Raw genomic sequence first — 17,062 nt, 5'->3', positions numbered from 1 at the left:
TGGTAATTATAGACCAGTGAGTCTTACTTTGGTTATTGGTAAAGTGTTGGAAAAGGTTATAAGAGATAGGATTTATAATCATCTGGAAAGGAATAAGTTGATTACCGATAGTCAACACGGTTTTGTGAAGGGTAGATCATGCCTCACAGACCTTATTGAGTTCTTTGAGAAGGTGACCAAACAGGTGGATGAGGGTAAAGCCGTTGATGTGGTGTATATGGATTTCAGTAAGGTATTTGATAAGGTTCCCCATGATAGGCTACTGCACAAAATATGGAGGCATGGGATTGAGGGTGATTCAGTGGTTTGGATCAGAAATTGGCGAGCTGAAAGAAAACAGAGGGTGGTGGCTGATGGGAAATGTTCATCCTGGAGTTCAGTTACTAGTGGTGACTTCAAGGATCTGTCTCGGGTCCACTGCCGTTTGTCATTTTTTATAAATGACCTGGATGAGGGCATAGAAGGATGGGTTAGTAAATTTATGGACAACACTAAGGTCAGTGGAGCTGTGGACTTGTGCTGAAGGATGTTGCAGGTTACAGAGGGACATAGATAAGCTGCAGAGCTGGGCTGAGAGGTAGCAAATGGAGTTTAATGCAGAAAAGTGTGAGGTGATTCACTTTGGAAGGAGAAATAGGAACAAAGAGTATTGGGCTAATGGTAAGATTCTTGGTCGTGTAGATGAGCAGAGAGATTTTGGTGTCCGCGTACAGAGATCCCAGAAAGTTGCCCCCCAGGTTGATAGGGCTGTTAAGAAAGCATACAGTGTGTTAGCTTTTATTAGTAGAGGGATTGAGTTTTGGAACCATGAGGTCATGCTGCAGCTGTACAAAGCTCTTGTGTGGCTGCACTTGGAGTATTACAGTTCTGGTCACAGCATTACATGAAGGATATGGAAGCTTTGGAAAGGCTGCAGAGGAGATTTACTGGGATGTTGCCTGGTATGGAGGGAAGGGCTGAGGGACTTGAGGCTGTTTTCATTAGAGAGAAGAAGGTTGAGAGGTGACTTAATTGAGACATAGAAGATAATCAGAGGGTTAGATAGGGTGGACAATGAGACCCTTTTTCCTCAAATGCTGATGGCTAGCATGAGGAGACATAGCTTTAAACTGCGGTGTGATAGATATAAGATAGATGTCAGAGGTAGTTTCTTTACTCAGAGAGTAGTAGGGGCGTGGAATGTCTTGCCTGCAACAGTTGTATACTCGCCAAATTTAAATGGTCATTGGATCGGCATATGGACGAGAATGGAATAGTATAGGATAGATAGACTTCAGATTGGTTCCACAGATTGGCACAACATTGGTTGAAGGGCCTGTACTGTGCTGTAATGCTCTATGTTCTGTGTATGAGCCATCAGAGGTGTCAAATCTAACCGTTTTCAATACCATTATTACAAATAAAGATGTAACAGGAGCACAGTACACCATTTATTTTTTGTTATGAAAATTAAATGTATTTGTTCTGAAGCCAGCTGTTTGGCCCAGGATTTTCTAATGAAACAGTTTTCTTACAATCATACAAAACCATGCTGCCTGTGCAGGATACACCACATGTCTTTTACATTTCAGGGGAGCTACACAGTTCATAGACATGCTGAGGTACAGGATATGCCCACAATTCAGATGTTTGTACATGACAAGCCTCAAAGTTGCATATTGATTTTGAAGTAGCAGTTCCGATGCCAAACTCAGTTAAAATCTATAGTTTGATGTTGGTGTTTTGTGGACTGACTCATTGCTTTCTATGCAGGGAGGTTTGAACTTTCACCTCTGGTTGACTCCACTGGAAAATGTGAAGAAACTGTGAGGATTTCACATCCATGCTTTAAGGTAAGGTACCAGTCCTGTTACTGACCCACAGATCATGCATTAAGATAGGAGATCAGATCTACTTGTGACAAAAGGCATGCAGTATAAATGTAGGAATGCAACGAGCTGACAGGAAAGTTTCCAGGTATTCACTTGAATGGGAAGTAACTGCAAGTGTACAATGCAAATGTACTGGGGAAATGGACTTGTGTCAGTGAGCAGATGAACAGGACTGTGAGTTAGCACTTGCAGCAGGATGTCTACATGTATAAAATAGATGGGCTGCGAGAAGAGGCATACAATGTGTGTTGGATGCTGAAGCTTTACTCATGAAGCCTCAATAAGGGATATCAGCAAAATAAGTCAAAGGTAAACAGTTAACAATAGATTGACAGCACAACAGTTAGTGCAGTGAGGGATCTTGAGGTGCAATGGTAGTATCCTTACCTCTGGGCCAGAAGATCCAGTTCAAATCTCACATATCACAATGTTTGAACTGGACGATTAAAATATCTACCAGTTATTGCACGAATAAATGATGATGCTGTTTTGGACAATTCCTTCCCTCTGGGACAGAGCTGACTGCCTTCCTGACTGATGGAGCTCCAATTTGATTCATTGCTCTGCCCTTCCCTGCTCCAGCCCTACTCCTTCAGGGAACAGTAGAGTGGATAGTTATTTTAATCAGCCTGTTTGAACAAGCTATAACACACATTCAAGGCATGTGGGACTCACAGATGGATTTGATCGCTTAGACACAAACACACTACCACTGTGCCACAAGATTGTGCAAAACTACTTCCTTGTTAAGGACCTGAAGCAACATGCGAAAAACTGAAGTTATTTCATCACAGGATTACAAGCATCAAAAAGATTCCTGATTGGAGGGATGGAAAACATTCAAATTAGAACAAATTACAAGAAGTGTACAACAATGAAAATATTAAAATATAAATTCTGGAAAGTTTAAGTTTCAGAAGTGAGTCAAAATATCAAATTCTGAAGTGAAAGATTTCTTAAATATCTGCTTAGCAATGCTCACCGATTTATATGTTACCAGGACTTTAGTTTTATTTCAGATGTACACTTTTTACGTTGTGTTTCAGACTTTGTGATGCAGTTTTCATTCCAGACAATCCACCTGTGGTGTGGACAGTAAGGAATGAAAAGATAGTGATGAATGAATGATGTGAAGTAATGGCACAACAAACAAAAAATGCATTCGATACAAGACAATGCACAACCTTCAAACCTTGCAGTGAAATAACTGGCAACATCAAAAGAAAATCTGCTTTGTTGGTCAAGATTTTGCAAGCATTTTTGTGGCATAATCAATTTGTTAAAAAAAGATTAAATTTGCATTGCAAGGTTGCAGCTAGATTGCTATCCTGTAAGCACTGTAGTGCAGTTCCAAGGCCACAGCTTAGTCAGGTTGGCAAATGAGGAAGACCTTGTCAAGTGCAGTATTGATTGTGTTTGAACATGCTTGTTTTAGTGTCTTAAACATTCTCTTGGAAGTGAAACTTGAGTTTCATAAAAGAGTCAAGATGATGAAGTTTAGCTCCTTCATGAAGCTAGAAGCTGTTCACTCACATGGCCATTCCATTTATCAATTCTTTCTCACTTTTCCCAACATCTGTAAACAAAATGAGCCAATACTCATCTTAATTGCAATGTTCTCGTAAGACATGCTCTATACAATTCTAAAACATAGAACAGAGAACAGTACAGCACAGAACAGGCCCTTCAGCCCACGATGTTGTGCCGACCACTGATCCTCATGTATGCACCCTCACATTTCTGTGTCCATATACATGGTCAGTAGTCCAATTGTACTTACATGACAAGAAAACACTAGTCTGGTTTTCATAGATTATTTGTCAATTGTCTGATCTTACATGTGCTGTACTTTGGGGGAGATGATGGTGTTGAGATATTGCTATTGGATTAATAATCCAGAGACCCAGGTAATACTCTGGTAACTTGGATTTGAATCCCACAGCAGCTGATGGTGCAATTTCAATTTACAGCACCTTGCATTCATGGTGGCTGTGTAACTGTTGTCAATTGTCATAAAAACACATCTGGTATCCTTTAGGAAGGAAATCTGCCATTCTTACCTGATCTGGCCCTACATGTAATTCTTCTGAAATAGCCGAGCAAGCCATTTGTTTGTACCAAATGCTACAATGCTTCAAAAAAAAAGATATTGGATAGACTGCCAGATCAGAACCAACTTCAAACACAGTCCCCTACAACACTGAAAAGTTCTTCTTACTAAACCAGGAAAATTGTCTCGAGATGAGTCAAATTTGACTCCCAGATAATGTCCCAGACACTACAAGCACGAGCCCTGGGTGTGTCTATCCTACTAGCAGGACAGATGCAGCAGGGGTGGTGGGAAGTGGGATGCAGTTGAGAGGAAGTAGCCCTCTGAGTCTTCAACATTGACTCGACCCCATGAAGTCTCATGACATCAGATCAAAAATGGGCAAAGAAACCTCCTGCTGATTACCACACACTGTCCTCTCTCGGCTGATGAATAAACATTGGAGAAACATTGAGGGTGGCAAGATAGTAGAATACACTCCAGATGAGGGATTTCAATGTCCACCACCAAGAATAGCTCAGCCACAACGCTATTGATTGAGCTGGGCAGGTCCTAAAGGACATAGCTGCTAGACTGGGTCTGCTCATCGTGGGGGACCAAACAAGGGGGGAAAGCCTACTTGACCTCACCATTACCAACCTCTGGCTGCTGAAGCATCTGTCCATGAAAGTATCGGTAAGGGTGACCACTACACAGTCCTGGTGCAGACACAGTCCCACCTTCACATTGTGAATATCCCGCACTGTATAATAGATACTGTAATCATGTTAAATAGGACAGACTAGATATAGATCTAGCAACTCAAGACTGGGCAACAATTAAATACTGTAGGCCATCAACAGCAGCAGAATAATACTCCAACACAATCTGCAACCTCACAGATCAGCAATTTTCCCCAATCAACCAATAGCATCAAGCCAGGAGATCAACCCAATTTAATAAAAACAGCAGAACAGTGTTCCAGGAGCAGCACCTGCATACGTAAAGCTGAAGTGTCAACATATTCCAAACAGAAGCAGCAAGTAGTCGACAGAGCTAACTAGTTTCATTGCCAATGGATCAGAACTACGTTCTGCAGTCCTGCCATCTCCAGTCATTCACTTAATTACAGAACTGTTACTGGTCAGAAGAAGGCCTCTTCAATCCATTGTGCCTGTATCAGATCTTCAAACAAGCATTATTACCTCATGCCAATTTCCTGCCAAGTAACAGCCCAATATCCTCCTGAATGCCTGAATTGAAGCTACCTCCACCACATTTCCAGATAGTACATTTCCATATGCTAACCACTCCCTGTGTGAAAAAAATTCGTGTATCACCCTTGTTTCTTTTGCGCCTCACTTCAAAGTTACGTCCCTCTCATTCTTGTTTCTTTTACAAGTGGAAACATTATCTCCCTACCTAGTCTCTCCAGCCCACTCTTGATTTTGAAAATGTCACTTAGATTTCCTCTCAGCCTCTCTCGTCATGAGAACAGTCCCAACTTCTTCAAACTATCCTCAACACTGAAGTTCTTCACCAAGGAACCATTCTTGTAAGCTATTTCTGCTCTCTCTCCAATGCATTCACATCTTTCCACAGCTGTACATAATAATTCAGCTGAAATTTAACAAGTTGAGAGTGTAGTGCTAGAAAAGCACAACAGGTCAGGAAACATCTGAGGAGCAGGAGATCAGCATTTTGGGCATAAGCCCTTCATCACAAATCTAATTCCTAATGATTAATAAAGCTAAACAACTTACTGAATGAGGAGCTCCCCAAATATCTCCAAACTCAAAGGAGGGGCAGTCCAATGCATCAATGCAAAAAATAAGGCTGAAATATTTAAAATAATCTTCAACCAGTAGTGCACAGTGATGCAGTGATGGTATTGACAAATATTCTATCTCCAGTGGTCCCCAGCAACACAGATACCAGTCTTCACCTAATTCGATTCACTCCAGGTGATATCAAGAAAAGGTTGGAGGCACTTGATACTTAAAAAACGATGGGCCCTCATGTCATTTTGACAATAGTAATGAAACCCTGTACTCCAGAAGTTGCTGCTCCCCTAGCCAGTCTCTTTCAGTACAGCTATAATATTGACATCTACCCAGCAACGTGGAAAATTGCCCAGGTATGTCTTGTACATAAAAAGCAGGACAAATCCAACCCGGCCAATTCCCACCCCATCAGTCTACTATTGATCATCAGTAAAGTGATGGAAGGGGTCATCAAGCAGCACCTGCTCACTAATAACCTGCTCAGTGACACCCATTTTGGGTTCCCCTGGGGTCACTCAGCTCCTGATCTCATTACAGCCTTAGTTCAAACACGGACAAAAGAAGAAAGAAGCGAGGGCTGCTGATACTGCAGATCAGAGTCAAAATATGTAGTGCTAGAAAAGCATAGCCAGTCAGGCAGCATCCAAGGGGCAGGAGAGTTGATAGCATGAAGAGCTTATAGCCAAAAGAGCTGAATTCCAAAGGGGAGGGGAGAGTGATAGCCCTTGACATCAAGGCCGCATTTGACTGAATGTGGCATCAAGGAGCCCTGGCGGGAGTCAATAGGAATCAGGGAGGACTATCTCTGCTGGTTGGAGTCATACCTGGCACATAGGAAGATGGTTGTGGCTACTGGAGGTCAGTCACTTCAGCTTCGATATGTCTCTTCAGGAGTTTCTCAGGGTAGCATCCTAGGCTCAATCACCTTCAGCATCCCATTAATTCACCACCTCAAGCCTTTGCTTACTTCTCTACCAATGCACAGTGACAGCACTATGTAGCAACTACAAGGTGCTCAGTATTAACTTACCAATGCTCCTTTGACAGCCCTTTCCAAAGTTATGATTACTGCCACCTAGAAGGACAAGGGCAGCAAATACAACGGAACATCAACACCTTGAAGTCATGCTCCACACCACAGATTATTTTGCCATGAAACGATATTACTGATACCTCAGTGTCAATGGGTCAAGATCCTGAAGTTCTGTCGTGCCAGATGGTTGGCTCTTGCAGCATATGAACTGTAGGGATTTAAGGCAGCAGCTCATCTGCACCTTGCTGCAGCAATTATGGATGAGCTATGAATGTTGGCCCAATCAGTAATGCTTACATCCAATGAATGAATTTTAAAAAAGCCAGTGCCTTCAGCTGTTTCTTAATATAACGTGAAGTCAATAAAATTGTTTGAAGACTGGTATTTGTGATGTTAGGGCCCTCGGACATTAAATAACACATGGTACCATTGATCTGTTAACATAACACTGGCTGTCGTAGACTACACAATGGGATAACCTATTCATTATGAACATATTTACCACAAATAGTTGTGATTGTACAGATCTTGAATGCTGCTGGCAAAGATGCTAACCACTTTGTCAGAGCTTCTCATCTTGCACTCAGCAGGAACTATGCAAATCCTGTGAAATTCAAGCCTGTTTAATTTTGGAGACATTGTGTTTTAGCAACAGGTGAAGCTGCTTCTTATTGCAGGAAGATCTCATCCCTCCCATTTCCCTATGGGAAACATCAATCACTAACATTCATATTCATGTCAGAGTGGCTCAGCATACTATTAAAATACAGACTCCATTGTAATAATAGTTATTATGGACAGGGGTCAATGTTCCTCCAAACAAGCAGAAAGTATCCCCTTACGGTCGATGAATGACTGTTGGTCAGATCAAGAGAGAGTTACTGCTGACACAAGAAAGAACAATATTGTAGGACAACGCTTCTGACATCCAAGTGTCAAAATCACTTGATATTTGATTGCCTCAGCTCCCAGCTGATGTTTCTTTACTGATGATACAGTCTCTGCTTTGTTATACAAATATTGCTGCATGTTTCCTCCAGACACTCTCACCTCTCACTCAGAACAAACTCTAGTTCCAGAGAAGAGAAGGATGGGCAGTGGACGGAGCAGAGCAGGATGGGCAGTGGTCAGAGGGCTGGTGCAGAATGGGGATGGTCAGAGGGCCAGAGCAGAGTGGCTGGTCAGTGGTCAGGGGGCCGGAGCAGAGCGGGATGGTCAGTGGTCAGGGGGCCAGAGCAGAGCGGGATGGTCAGTGGTCAGGGGCCAAAGCAGAGTGGGATGGTCAGGCCTCAGGAGGTCGGAGCAGAGCGGGATGGTCAGGGGCCAGAGCAGAGTAGGACGGTCAGGGGTCAGGGGGCCGGAGCAGAGTTCGATGGTCAATGGTCAGTGGGGCTGGAGTGGGGTAGACCAGTCAGTGGTCAGTTGTGTGGAGTGGAGTGGTCAGCTGTCAGTCGGGGTGGTGTGGAGTGATCTGAAAGGATGGAGTGGAGTGGTCAGTGGTCGGTGGGGGCAGAGTGGAGTGGTCAGCGGTCAGTGAGGGAAAAGTGGAGTGGTCAGTGGTCAGTGGGGGTGGAGTGGAGAGGACAGTGGTCAGTGAGGGTAGGGTGGAGTGGTCAGTGGTCAGTGAGGGTGGAGTGGAGTGGTCAGTGGCCAGTGTGGGCGGAGTGGAGTAGTCAGTGGTCAGTGAGGGCAGAGTGTTGTGGTCAGCGGTCAGTGGGGGTGCAGTGGAGTGGTCAGCGGTCAGTGGGGGCGGAGTGGAGTGGTCAGTGAGGGTGGAGTGGAATGGTCAGCGGCCAGTGAGGGCGGAATGGAGTGGTCAGCGGTCAGTGGGGGCAGAGTAGTGTGGTCAGCGGTCGGTTTGTGTGGAGTGGAGTGGTCAGCGGTCAGTGAGGGTGTAGTGGAGTGGTCAGCGGTCAGTTTGGGTTTAGTGGAGTGGTCAGCAGTCAGTGAGAGCAGAGTGGAGTGGTCAGTGGTCAGTGGGGGTGGAGTGGAGTGGTCAGCCGTCAGTGTGCGTGGCGTGGAGTGGTCAGTAGTTGGTGAGGGTGGAGTGGAGTGGTCAGTGGTCAGTTTGGGTGGAGTGGAGTGGTCAGTGGTCATTGGGCGTGGAGTGGAGTGGTTAGCGGTAATTGAGGTTGGAGTGGAGTGGTCAGTGGTCAGTGAGGGTGGAGTGGATTGGTCAGTGGCCAATGGGGGTGGAGTGGAGTGGTCAGCGGTCAGTGGAGGTGGTGTGGAGTGGTCAGCATTCAGTGGGGGTGGAGTGGAGTGGTCAGTGGTCAGTGAGGGTGGTGTGGAATGGTCAGCGGTCAGTGGGGGTGAAGTGGAGTGGTCAGCGGTCAGTGGAGGTGGTGTGGAGTGGTCAGCATTCAGTGGGGGTGGAGTGGAGTGGTCAGTGGTCAGTGAGGGTGGTGTGGAATGGTCAGTGGTCAGTTTGGGTGGAGTGGAGTGATCAGCGGTCAGTGAGGTTGGAGTGGAGTGGTCAGTGGTCAGTTTGTGTGGAGTGGAGTGGTCAGCGGTCAGTGAGGGTGGAGTGGAGTGGTCAGTGGGTGTGGAGTGGAGCAGTCAGTCATCAGTGGGCGTGGAGTGGAGTGGTCAGCAGTCAGTGAGGGTGTTGTGGAGTGGTCAGTGAGGGTGGTGTGGAGTGGTCAGTGGTCAGTGGGGGTGGAGTGGAGTGGTCAGCGGTCAGTGAGCGTGGTGTGGAGTGGTCAGTGGTCAGTGAGGGCAGAGTGGATTGATCAGTGGTCAGTGGGGATGGAGTGGAGTGGTCAGTGGTCAGTGAGGGCAGAGTGGATTGGTCAGTGGTCAGTGGGGGTGGAGTGGAGTGGTCAGTGGTCAGTGAGGGCAGAGTGGATTGGTTAGTGGTCAGTGAGGGTGGAGTGGAGTGGTCAGCGGGGGTGGTGTGGAGTGGCCAGTGAGGTGGAGTGGAGTGGTCAGCGGTCAGTGGGGGTGGTGTGGAGTGGTCAGCAGTCAGTGGGGGTGGAGTGGAGTGGTCAGTGGTCAGTGAGGGTGGTGTGGAGTGGTCAGTGGTCAGTGGGGGTGGAGTGCAGTGGTCAGCGGTCAGTGAGGGTGGTATGGAGTGGTCAGTGGTCAGTGAGGGTGGTGTGGAGTGGTCAGTGGGGGTGGAGTGGAGTGGTCAGTGGTCAGTGGGGGTGGGGCGGAGTGGTCAGCAGTCAGTGGGAGTGGTGTGGAGTGGTCAGTGAGGGTGAAGTGGAGTGGTCAGCGGTCAGTGGGGATGGTGTGGAGTGGTCAGCGGTCAGTGGGGGTGGAGTGGAGTGGTGCAGTCTGTCTGTTACACATGGTGGTCAGTGGCTCGCTAGCCTGTTTGGGATCAGCCCGGCGTATGGGGGGGAGAGAGAGAGACCACTTGTGGAAAGCCCTCAGCTTGAAACAACTGGAGGTTATAAAAGGATCGCAATGCTTATCTTTCTTAATGTTCCTAAAGTTATATTCTGAAGAACTGTAATCTAGAACTTTTAGCATTTTTCTTTGTTTCTCTATTTTTGTACTTAATCTATTTTACTCTCTAAGATTTGTAACAAGATACTTTGTACCGTGTGTAGCGACATTATGGACTTTTTACTGCACTCCTGTAATTTTTTTCTAATTCTTATTCTCATTCATTTTTGTGACTATGCAGGGTAATGTGAACAAATTGGCCAACAGGAAAGCAGCAGCTGAACTTGAGAAGTATTTTGAAGTTATTGATTGCATTATGCTGCATTATGCAGAGTAACTGGATTGAGGATGTTTCGTATGCACATACCTATGTTTAAAAAGACTCTGTAGATGTAATGCTGATCGACTGATGTTATTCCTCCACTTGTACCCCTGTACAATTCTCTTTGCTTTCTGATGTAATTGCCAAGTAGTCCGATCTGTATAAAAGAGCAGAACATTACACAATATTGCTTTACAATTAATCAGAAAGGGTTTTGTCTTTTCAGGGAAGGTTCAGCAGCTTGGTGATCATATCTACTGATTGTTGGGAAAACTCATCTGGCTCATGAATGTTCTTTAGGATCTGTTCTGGCCTACATGTGACTCCATGCACATTGACTCTTAACTGCCCTCTGGGCAATTAAAGTTGGATAATAGACAATAGACGATAGACAATAGGTGCAGGAGTAGGCCATTCTGCCCTTCGAGCCTGCACCACCATTCATTATGATCATGGCTGATCATCCTTAATCAGTATCCTGTTCCTGCCTTACCTCCATAACCCTTGATTCCACTATCCTTGAGAGTTCATTCCAACTCTTTCTTAAATGAATCCAGAGACTGGGCCTCCACTGCCTTCTGGGACAGAGCATTCCACACAGCCACCACTCTCTGGGTGAAGAAGTTTCTCCTCATCTCTGTCCTAAATGGTCTACCCCGTATTTTTAAGCTGTGTCCTCTGGTTCGGGACTCACCCATCAGCGGAAACATGTTTCCTTCCTCCAGAGTGTCCAATCCTTTAATAATCTTTTCAATCTCAATCAGATCCCCTCTCAGTGTTCTAAACTCAAGGGTATACAAGACTAGCCAGCCAAGCCTTCATCATGTGAATGTATTAAAAAAGGAATGTATAAATCTCAGACCTAAAGCTTCACCTGAGCCACGTGTGTACTGGTGGACAACTCCCCTGCTTCCTGACAACACTCCTTCCTCCTCTTCTGAACTCTCCCACCCAAAGGAAATAGCTTCTCTCTGCCAGACTCTGGGATCCTTCAATAAGCAACTTCATTGGTTGCTGCAGGTAATCAGAAGGCTCTTGGAATGTTGGCCCTTATTTCAAAAGTGTTCGAGTATAAGAGTAAGGAAGTCTAACGGCAGCTATATAAGATGCTGGGGAGATCACATCTGGAATACTGTGATTTGTTTTGGTCTCCTTATTTGTGAAAAGATAACATTTCATTACAGGCAGTTCAGAGAAGGTCCACTAGGATGAACCCCAGAATGAAGGGATTGTCTTTTGAACAAAAGCTAAACAGATTCTCCATAACCCACGATCAATCTGTCTCAGCCTTATGTATACACAAGGAACAGACTCTCCAAAGACTGTCAAACCTCTGAGAAAAAAAATTCCTCTTCATCTCAGACTTAAGTTGGCATCCCTTTATTCTGAGACTATGCCCTCTGGTCCTAGACTCTCCCCTGAAGGGAAACATCCTTTCAGCATTCACCCTGCCAAGCTCCTTAAGAATTCTGTATGAATTCCTTAAGAACTCCTCATTCTTCTACAGTCCAGTCCCAATCTGTTTAGCCTTTGCTATCAGACAATCCTGACATATCCGAGATCATCCCAGTGAATCTTCTTTGAACTGCCTCCAATGAAATGATATCTTTTTTTAAAGCTTGTTTATCACATCTTTGAAAGTCAAATTCCATTGGGAAGTTGAAAAAAATATTGTGAAGGGTGTCTGTCACATCAATCGAAAGGCTTGAATCTGCCCCCAGTTTGTCGTTATGTTTGGTACTTACGCATTTTCCTGAATAGCTTCTTCTCCAGCGGCTGCGATTTTCTTGTAACAATAAATCATCTCTGCAAACAGCCACAGGGTCAGCACAACATTCAGAAAGTACATCATGATCTCTCCAATGATGGATGCTAGTTTCCGGTTTTCTGCATAAAAGTGGAGTGTGTTTCAATGAAGCATTACTTTGGAATGTTACAGCAATGTTGGCTACACACTGCATTCCAGATCAACAGCCTGCATGCACTAACAGCTACTTGATGCACATCACCTGACGTACTTAACAGCACATAACCACAATCGTAGGGTTATGGACTAAACACTGGAAAGAGGGATTGGCTAAATTATTAGATTCCCTCTAGTGTGGAAACAGGGTCTTCCTATTAGGTTCCTTACAGATTAGATTAGATTCCCTAGAGCATGGAAACAGGCCATTTGGCCCAACAAGTCCACACCGACCCTCCAAAGAGTTACCCACCAAGACCCATTTCCCTCTGACTAATGCACCTAACACTATGGGCAATTTGGCATGGCCACTGTGCCACTCCCAAATGGGCAATTTTGGGGGCAGCACGGTGGCACAGTGGTTAGCACTGCTGCCTCACAGCACCAGGGACCCGGGTTTAATTCCCATCTCAGGTAACTGTCTGTGTGGAGTTTGCACATTCTCCCCGTGTCTGCGTGGGTTTCCTCCCACAGTCCACAAATGTGCAGGTTAGGTGAATTGGCCATGCTAAATTGCCCATAGTGTTAGGTGAAGGGGTAAATGTAGGGGAATGGGTCTGGGCGGGTTGCTCTTCGGAGAATCGGTGTGGACTTGTTGGGCTGAAGGGCCTGTTTCCACACTGTAAATCATCTAATCTAATCTAATGCAATCCACCCTAAGCTGCACATTTTGGACTGTGGGAGGAAACCGGAGCACCCGGAGGAAACCCACGCAGACCTGGGGAGAATGTGCAAACTCCACACAGACCGTCTCCCGAGGCTGGAATCAAACCCAGGTCCTTGGTGCTGTCGTGCCACCCCTAAACTTTTTCCAATCCTGTTTTCTGATCACGAGTTTACCCATAAACAAATTAATGAGCTGTCCTGGGATGAACTTGATCCAGACCATGAATTGGATGTCTGGCCCTGAGTTTCAACTTCCCTTGAGATTGAAGTTACCCGTGTACCCTGAGGCTTTAAGGTAAGCATCAAGAGTTGATGGAAGAGGTGGAATGATCATGCAACAGAGGCTGGTCCCCATGTTGGATGCCTGTGGGGGTGGAGGGGAGGTGGGGTAAGAGGCCTGCAGATCGAGCAGGGCCTTATCAGATTTTGCCCAAAGTCTTGACTGAAGGAGACAGATGATATTCAGCTGGCCAAACCTTTGCTCCAAACCCAGTATCTGCACCTCTGATGACCTACACCGCATAGCTCCCTGCTCTTGGAAATGTCCATAGATGACTGCAGGATGGAGGCTGGCATAAAGGAAACCTGTTATCATGTGCACCAGACTCCAAACACTAACCAAAGTAATAAGATACAGGACTCTCCAGTATCCTGACAGTAGACTCAGTCTGGTGATCCACAGCTTCAGAACCATACCTGATGTAAAAGAGCCAAATAGTGCTCTGAATTCTAACTGGTATCTAGCCTGAAAGGTCTTCAGGAGACTGTGACTAGATCCACAGTCAAATCAGAACTGGGAACATGGTGAGGATGACTGGTCGAACCACTGAGAATGGCTTTCTAGCAGCCACTCAAGGTAGGGGAGGAATGGGAAATGAGTGGTAATTACATCAAGATATAAACAGGCCAACAATGGAAAAATGTAGACAGAGAAACCTAAACATGTGAGAAGGGTGAACAGTCAAAGATAGGGCAGCACAGTGGCTCAGTGGTGAGCACTGCTGCCTCATATGGCAGGGACTGGGGTTCGATTCCACCCCCGGGGTGACTCTCTGTGTGGGGTTTGCGCATTCTCCCCGTGTCTGTGTGGGTTTCCTCCGGGTGCTCTGGTTTCCTCCCACAGTCCAAAGATGTGCAGGCCAGGTGACATGTTAAATTGCCCATGGTATTAGGTGGATTAGTCAGAGGGAAATGGTCTGGGTGGGTTACTGTTCGGAGGGTCAGTGTGGACGTTTTGGGCCAAATGGCCTGTTTCCTCACTCTAGGGAATCTAATCTAATAGGGATGAATACTTGGAGAAAGCTGTAGTATAAGCTTTCCAGAGGAGACCTGACGATGTCACAGGAAGAGGGGTCAGGGGAAAAGGATGAAATTACGGCACATCTGGATAATAGTAACAGGATAGGACAGAGTCAGCATGGATTTATGAAGGGGAAATCATGCTTGACTAATCTTCTTGAATTTTTTGAGGGTGTAACTCGGAAGATGGACAAGGGAGATCCAGTGGATGTAGTGTACCTGGACTTTCAGAAAGCTTTTGATAAAGTCCCACACAAGAGGTTAGTGAGTAAAATTAGGGCGCACGGTATTGGGGGCAAAGTACTAGATTGGATAGAGAATTGGTTGGCTAATAGGAAACAAAGGGTAGTGATTAACGGCTCCATTTCGGAATGGCAGGCAGTGACCAGTGGGGTACCGCAGGGATCCATGCTGGGACCGCAGCTTTTTACAATATATGTAAATGATATAGAAGATGGTATCAGCAATAAGATTAGCAAATTTGCTGATGATACAAAGCTGGGTGGTAGGGTGAAATGTGATGAGGATGTTAGGAGATTACAGGGTGACCTGGACAAGTTAGGTGAGTGGGCAGATGCATGGCAGATGCAGTTTAATGTGGATAAATGTCTGGTTTTCCACTTTGGTGGCAAGAACAGGAAGGCAGATTACTACCTCAATGGTATCAAATTAGGTAAAGGGGCTGTTCAGAGAGATCTGGGTGTTCTTGTCCACCAGTCAATGAAGGCAAGCATGCAGGTACAGCAGGTCGTGAAGAAGGCTAATAGCATGCTGGCCTTCATAACAAGAGGAATTGAGTATAGAAGCAAAGAGGTGCTTCTGCAGCTGTACAGGGCCCTGGTGATGCCACACCTGGAGTACTGTGTACAGTTCTGGTCTCCAAATTTGAGGAAAGACATTCTGGCTATTGAGGGAGTGCAGCGTAGTTTCACGAGGTCAATTCCTGGAATGGCAGGATTGCCTTACACGGGAAGACTGAAGCGACTGGGCTTGTATACCCTTGAGTTTAGAAGACTGAGAGGGGATCTGATTGAAACGTATAGGATTATGAAAGGACTGGACACTCTGGCAGGAGGAAACATATTTCCGCTGATGGGGGAGTGCCGAACCAGAGGACACAACTTAAAAATACAGGGTAGACCATTTAGGACAGAGATGAGGAGAAACTACTTCACCCAGAGAGTGGTGGCTGTGTGGAATGCTCTGCCCCAGAGGGCAGTGGAGGCCCAGTCTCTGGATTCATTTAAGAAAGAATTGGATAGAGCTCTTAAAGATAGTGGAGTCAAGGGTTATGGAGATAAGGCTGGAACAGGATACTGATTGGGAATGATCAGCCATGATCATATTGAATGGCGGTGCAGGCTCGAAGGGCTGAATGGCTTACTCCTGCATCTATTGTCTATTGTCTATTGTCTATTGTCTGTGGTGAAGGTTTCTCGATGCCAGTTTGAGAGGAATGACACTCCAACCCATCCCCACCCCAATCTGTCCGTAATGGACATAATACGAGAACGAACTGTGACGAAACACAAAGAGAAATTGCTGGAGAAACTCAGCAAATCCAGCAGCATCTGTGGGGAGAAAGCAGTTAATGGTTTGGGTCCAATGACCCTTCTTCAGAAATATGCTAATCATGGGGTGGGAGAAGAACAATAGTTGAAAATGGGCCCCAGAGAGAGAGAGAGAGAAAACAGTAGTTAGGCAGAAAAAGAAATAGGAAAAGGTCAGCCTGGGAATATCAATGGCTGCTCATGGGGATCATTAGCAGCTGACAATGGGTAACAGCTCGTGTGATGACAGGGCCTAGGATGTGGAGGTTGGGGGTGAAGGACCTGGGAGATGTTCGGGCTCTACAGTTACTGAATTCAATATTGAATCCAGAAGCTGCAGAGTTCCCATGCGGAAAAGAGGTGCTATTCTTCCAGCCAACTCTGAGCTTCGCTGGAGCACTGCAGCAAGCCCAAGTCAGATTTGGTGGCCAGGGAGCATGGCGGTGTGTTGAAATGGCAGGCAAATGGAATCTAAGTGGAATGATCGGGTTAATGCACATTTACAAACACACTTACAACAGCTTGCAATTTAACTTTACACTGACATTAATGTGTATTATCACAACAATGAACTCCTCACTGACCTACTGCAGCATTCAGTATAACTAAATACAATTCTAATCTGCACACCCAGTTGTGAGGGCAAACTGTCTTCAGACTAAATAATTTTTGAACCAGTGTAAAATGTAAAAAGTTGCACCAAGTTCAATTTACACTGAATTCAATTTACACTTGACTTTCCAGGATCTTTGCAGCAGTTCCAGCAAACTCTACTCAGGTACGGAAGAGAAACGATGGTGACAAATACATAAAAGGACTATTGGTCCAAAGGGGTCTGTGGAAACTTGAGTGTTGCAGCGATTAATGGAATCATAGATCATACTAAGCAATAGATGGCTGGAGTGAAGTCTCTTCCTAATGTTGGAAACAAGCAGCAGACATAGGTTTAGAGATAAGTAATTCAGGTTTAGGATGAATGAGGCAATTGTTTTAATGATTTATTCTTGAAATGTGGACATCACTGGTTAGGCCAGCACTGACTGCCCCTTGAACTGATGGCGGTGAGCTGCCTTCTTGAACTTCTGCCGTCCATGTGCCATAACGGAGTGGGTTCTGAGTTTTTGACACAGTGATAATAAAGGAATGGTGATA

General features: G+C 45.5%; 1 protein-coding gene across 8 annotated transcripts in view; it reads right to left on the bottom strand.

Annotated features, from left to right (window-relative positions):
* Positions 1-1,417: 1,417 nt before the first annotated feature.
* Positions 1,418-17,062, bottom strand: part of LOC140458827 (sodium channel regulatory subunit beta-1-like) — a 94,905-nt gene continuing 79,260 nt past the window's right edge. For 7 of the 8 annotated variants that reach the window (XM_072553493.1, XM_072553487.1, XM_072553494.1 and 4 more), the window contains exons 5-7: positions 12,178-12,319; positions 10,478-10,589; positions 1,418-3,447 (exon numbers count right to left, since the gene is read on the bottom strand). In XM_072553493.1, the coding sequence (XP_072409594.1) occupies positions 10,523-10,589; positions 12,178-12,319 (209 nt within the window). In that variant the 3' untranslated portion in view covers positions 1,418-3,447; positions 10,478-10,522. Of the gene's footprint in view, positions 3,448-6,714; positions 6,760-10,477; positions 10,590-12,177; positions 12,320-17,062 lie in introns of all 8 variants that reach the window. The other variant, XR_011953716.1, reaches the window with a different exon arrangement.

The sequence above is a fragment of the Chiloscyllium punctatum genome, chromosome 34 (genome assembly GCF_047496795.1).
Source record: "Chiloscyllium punctatum isolate Juve2018m chromosome 34, sChiPun1.3, whole genome shotgun sequence".
NCBI classification, from domain to species: domain Eukaryota; kingdom Metazoa; phylum Chordata; class Chondrichthyes; order Orectolobiformes; family Hemiscylliidae; genus Chiloscyllium; species Chiloscyllium punctatum.
Note: the sequence above shows the minus strand (reverse complement) of the source record. Positions and strands in the feature narration are given on the sequence as shown.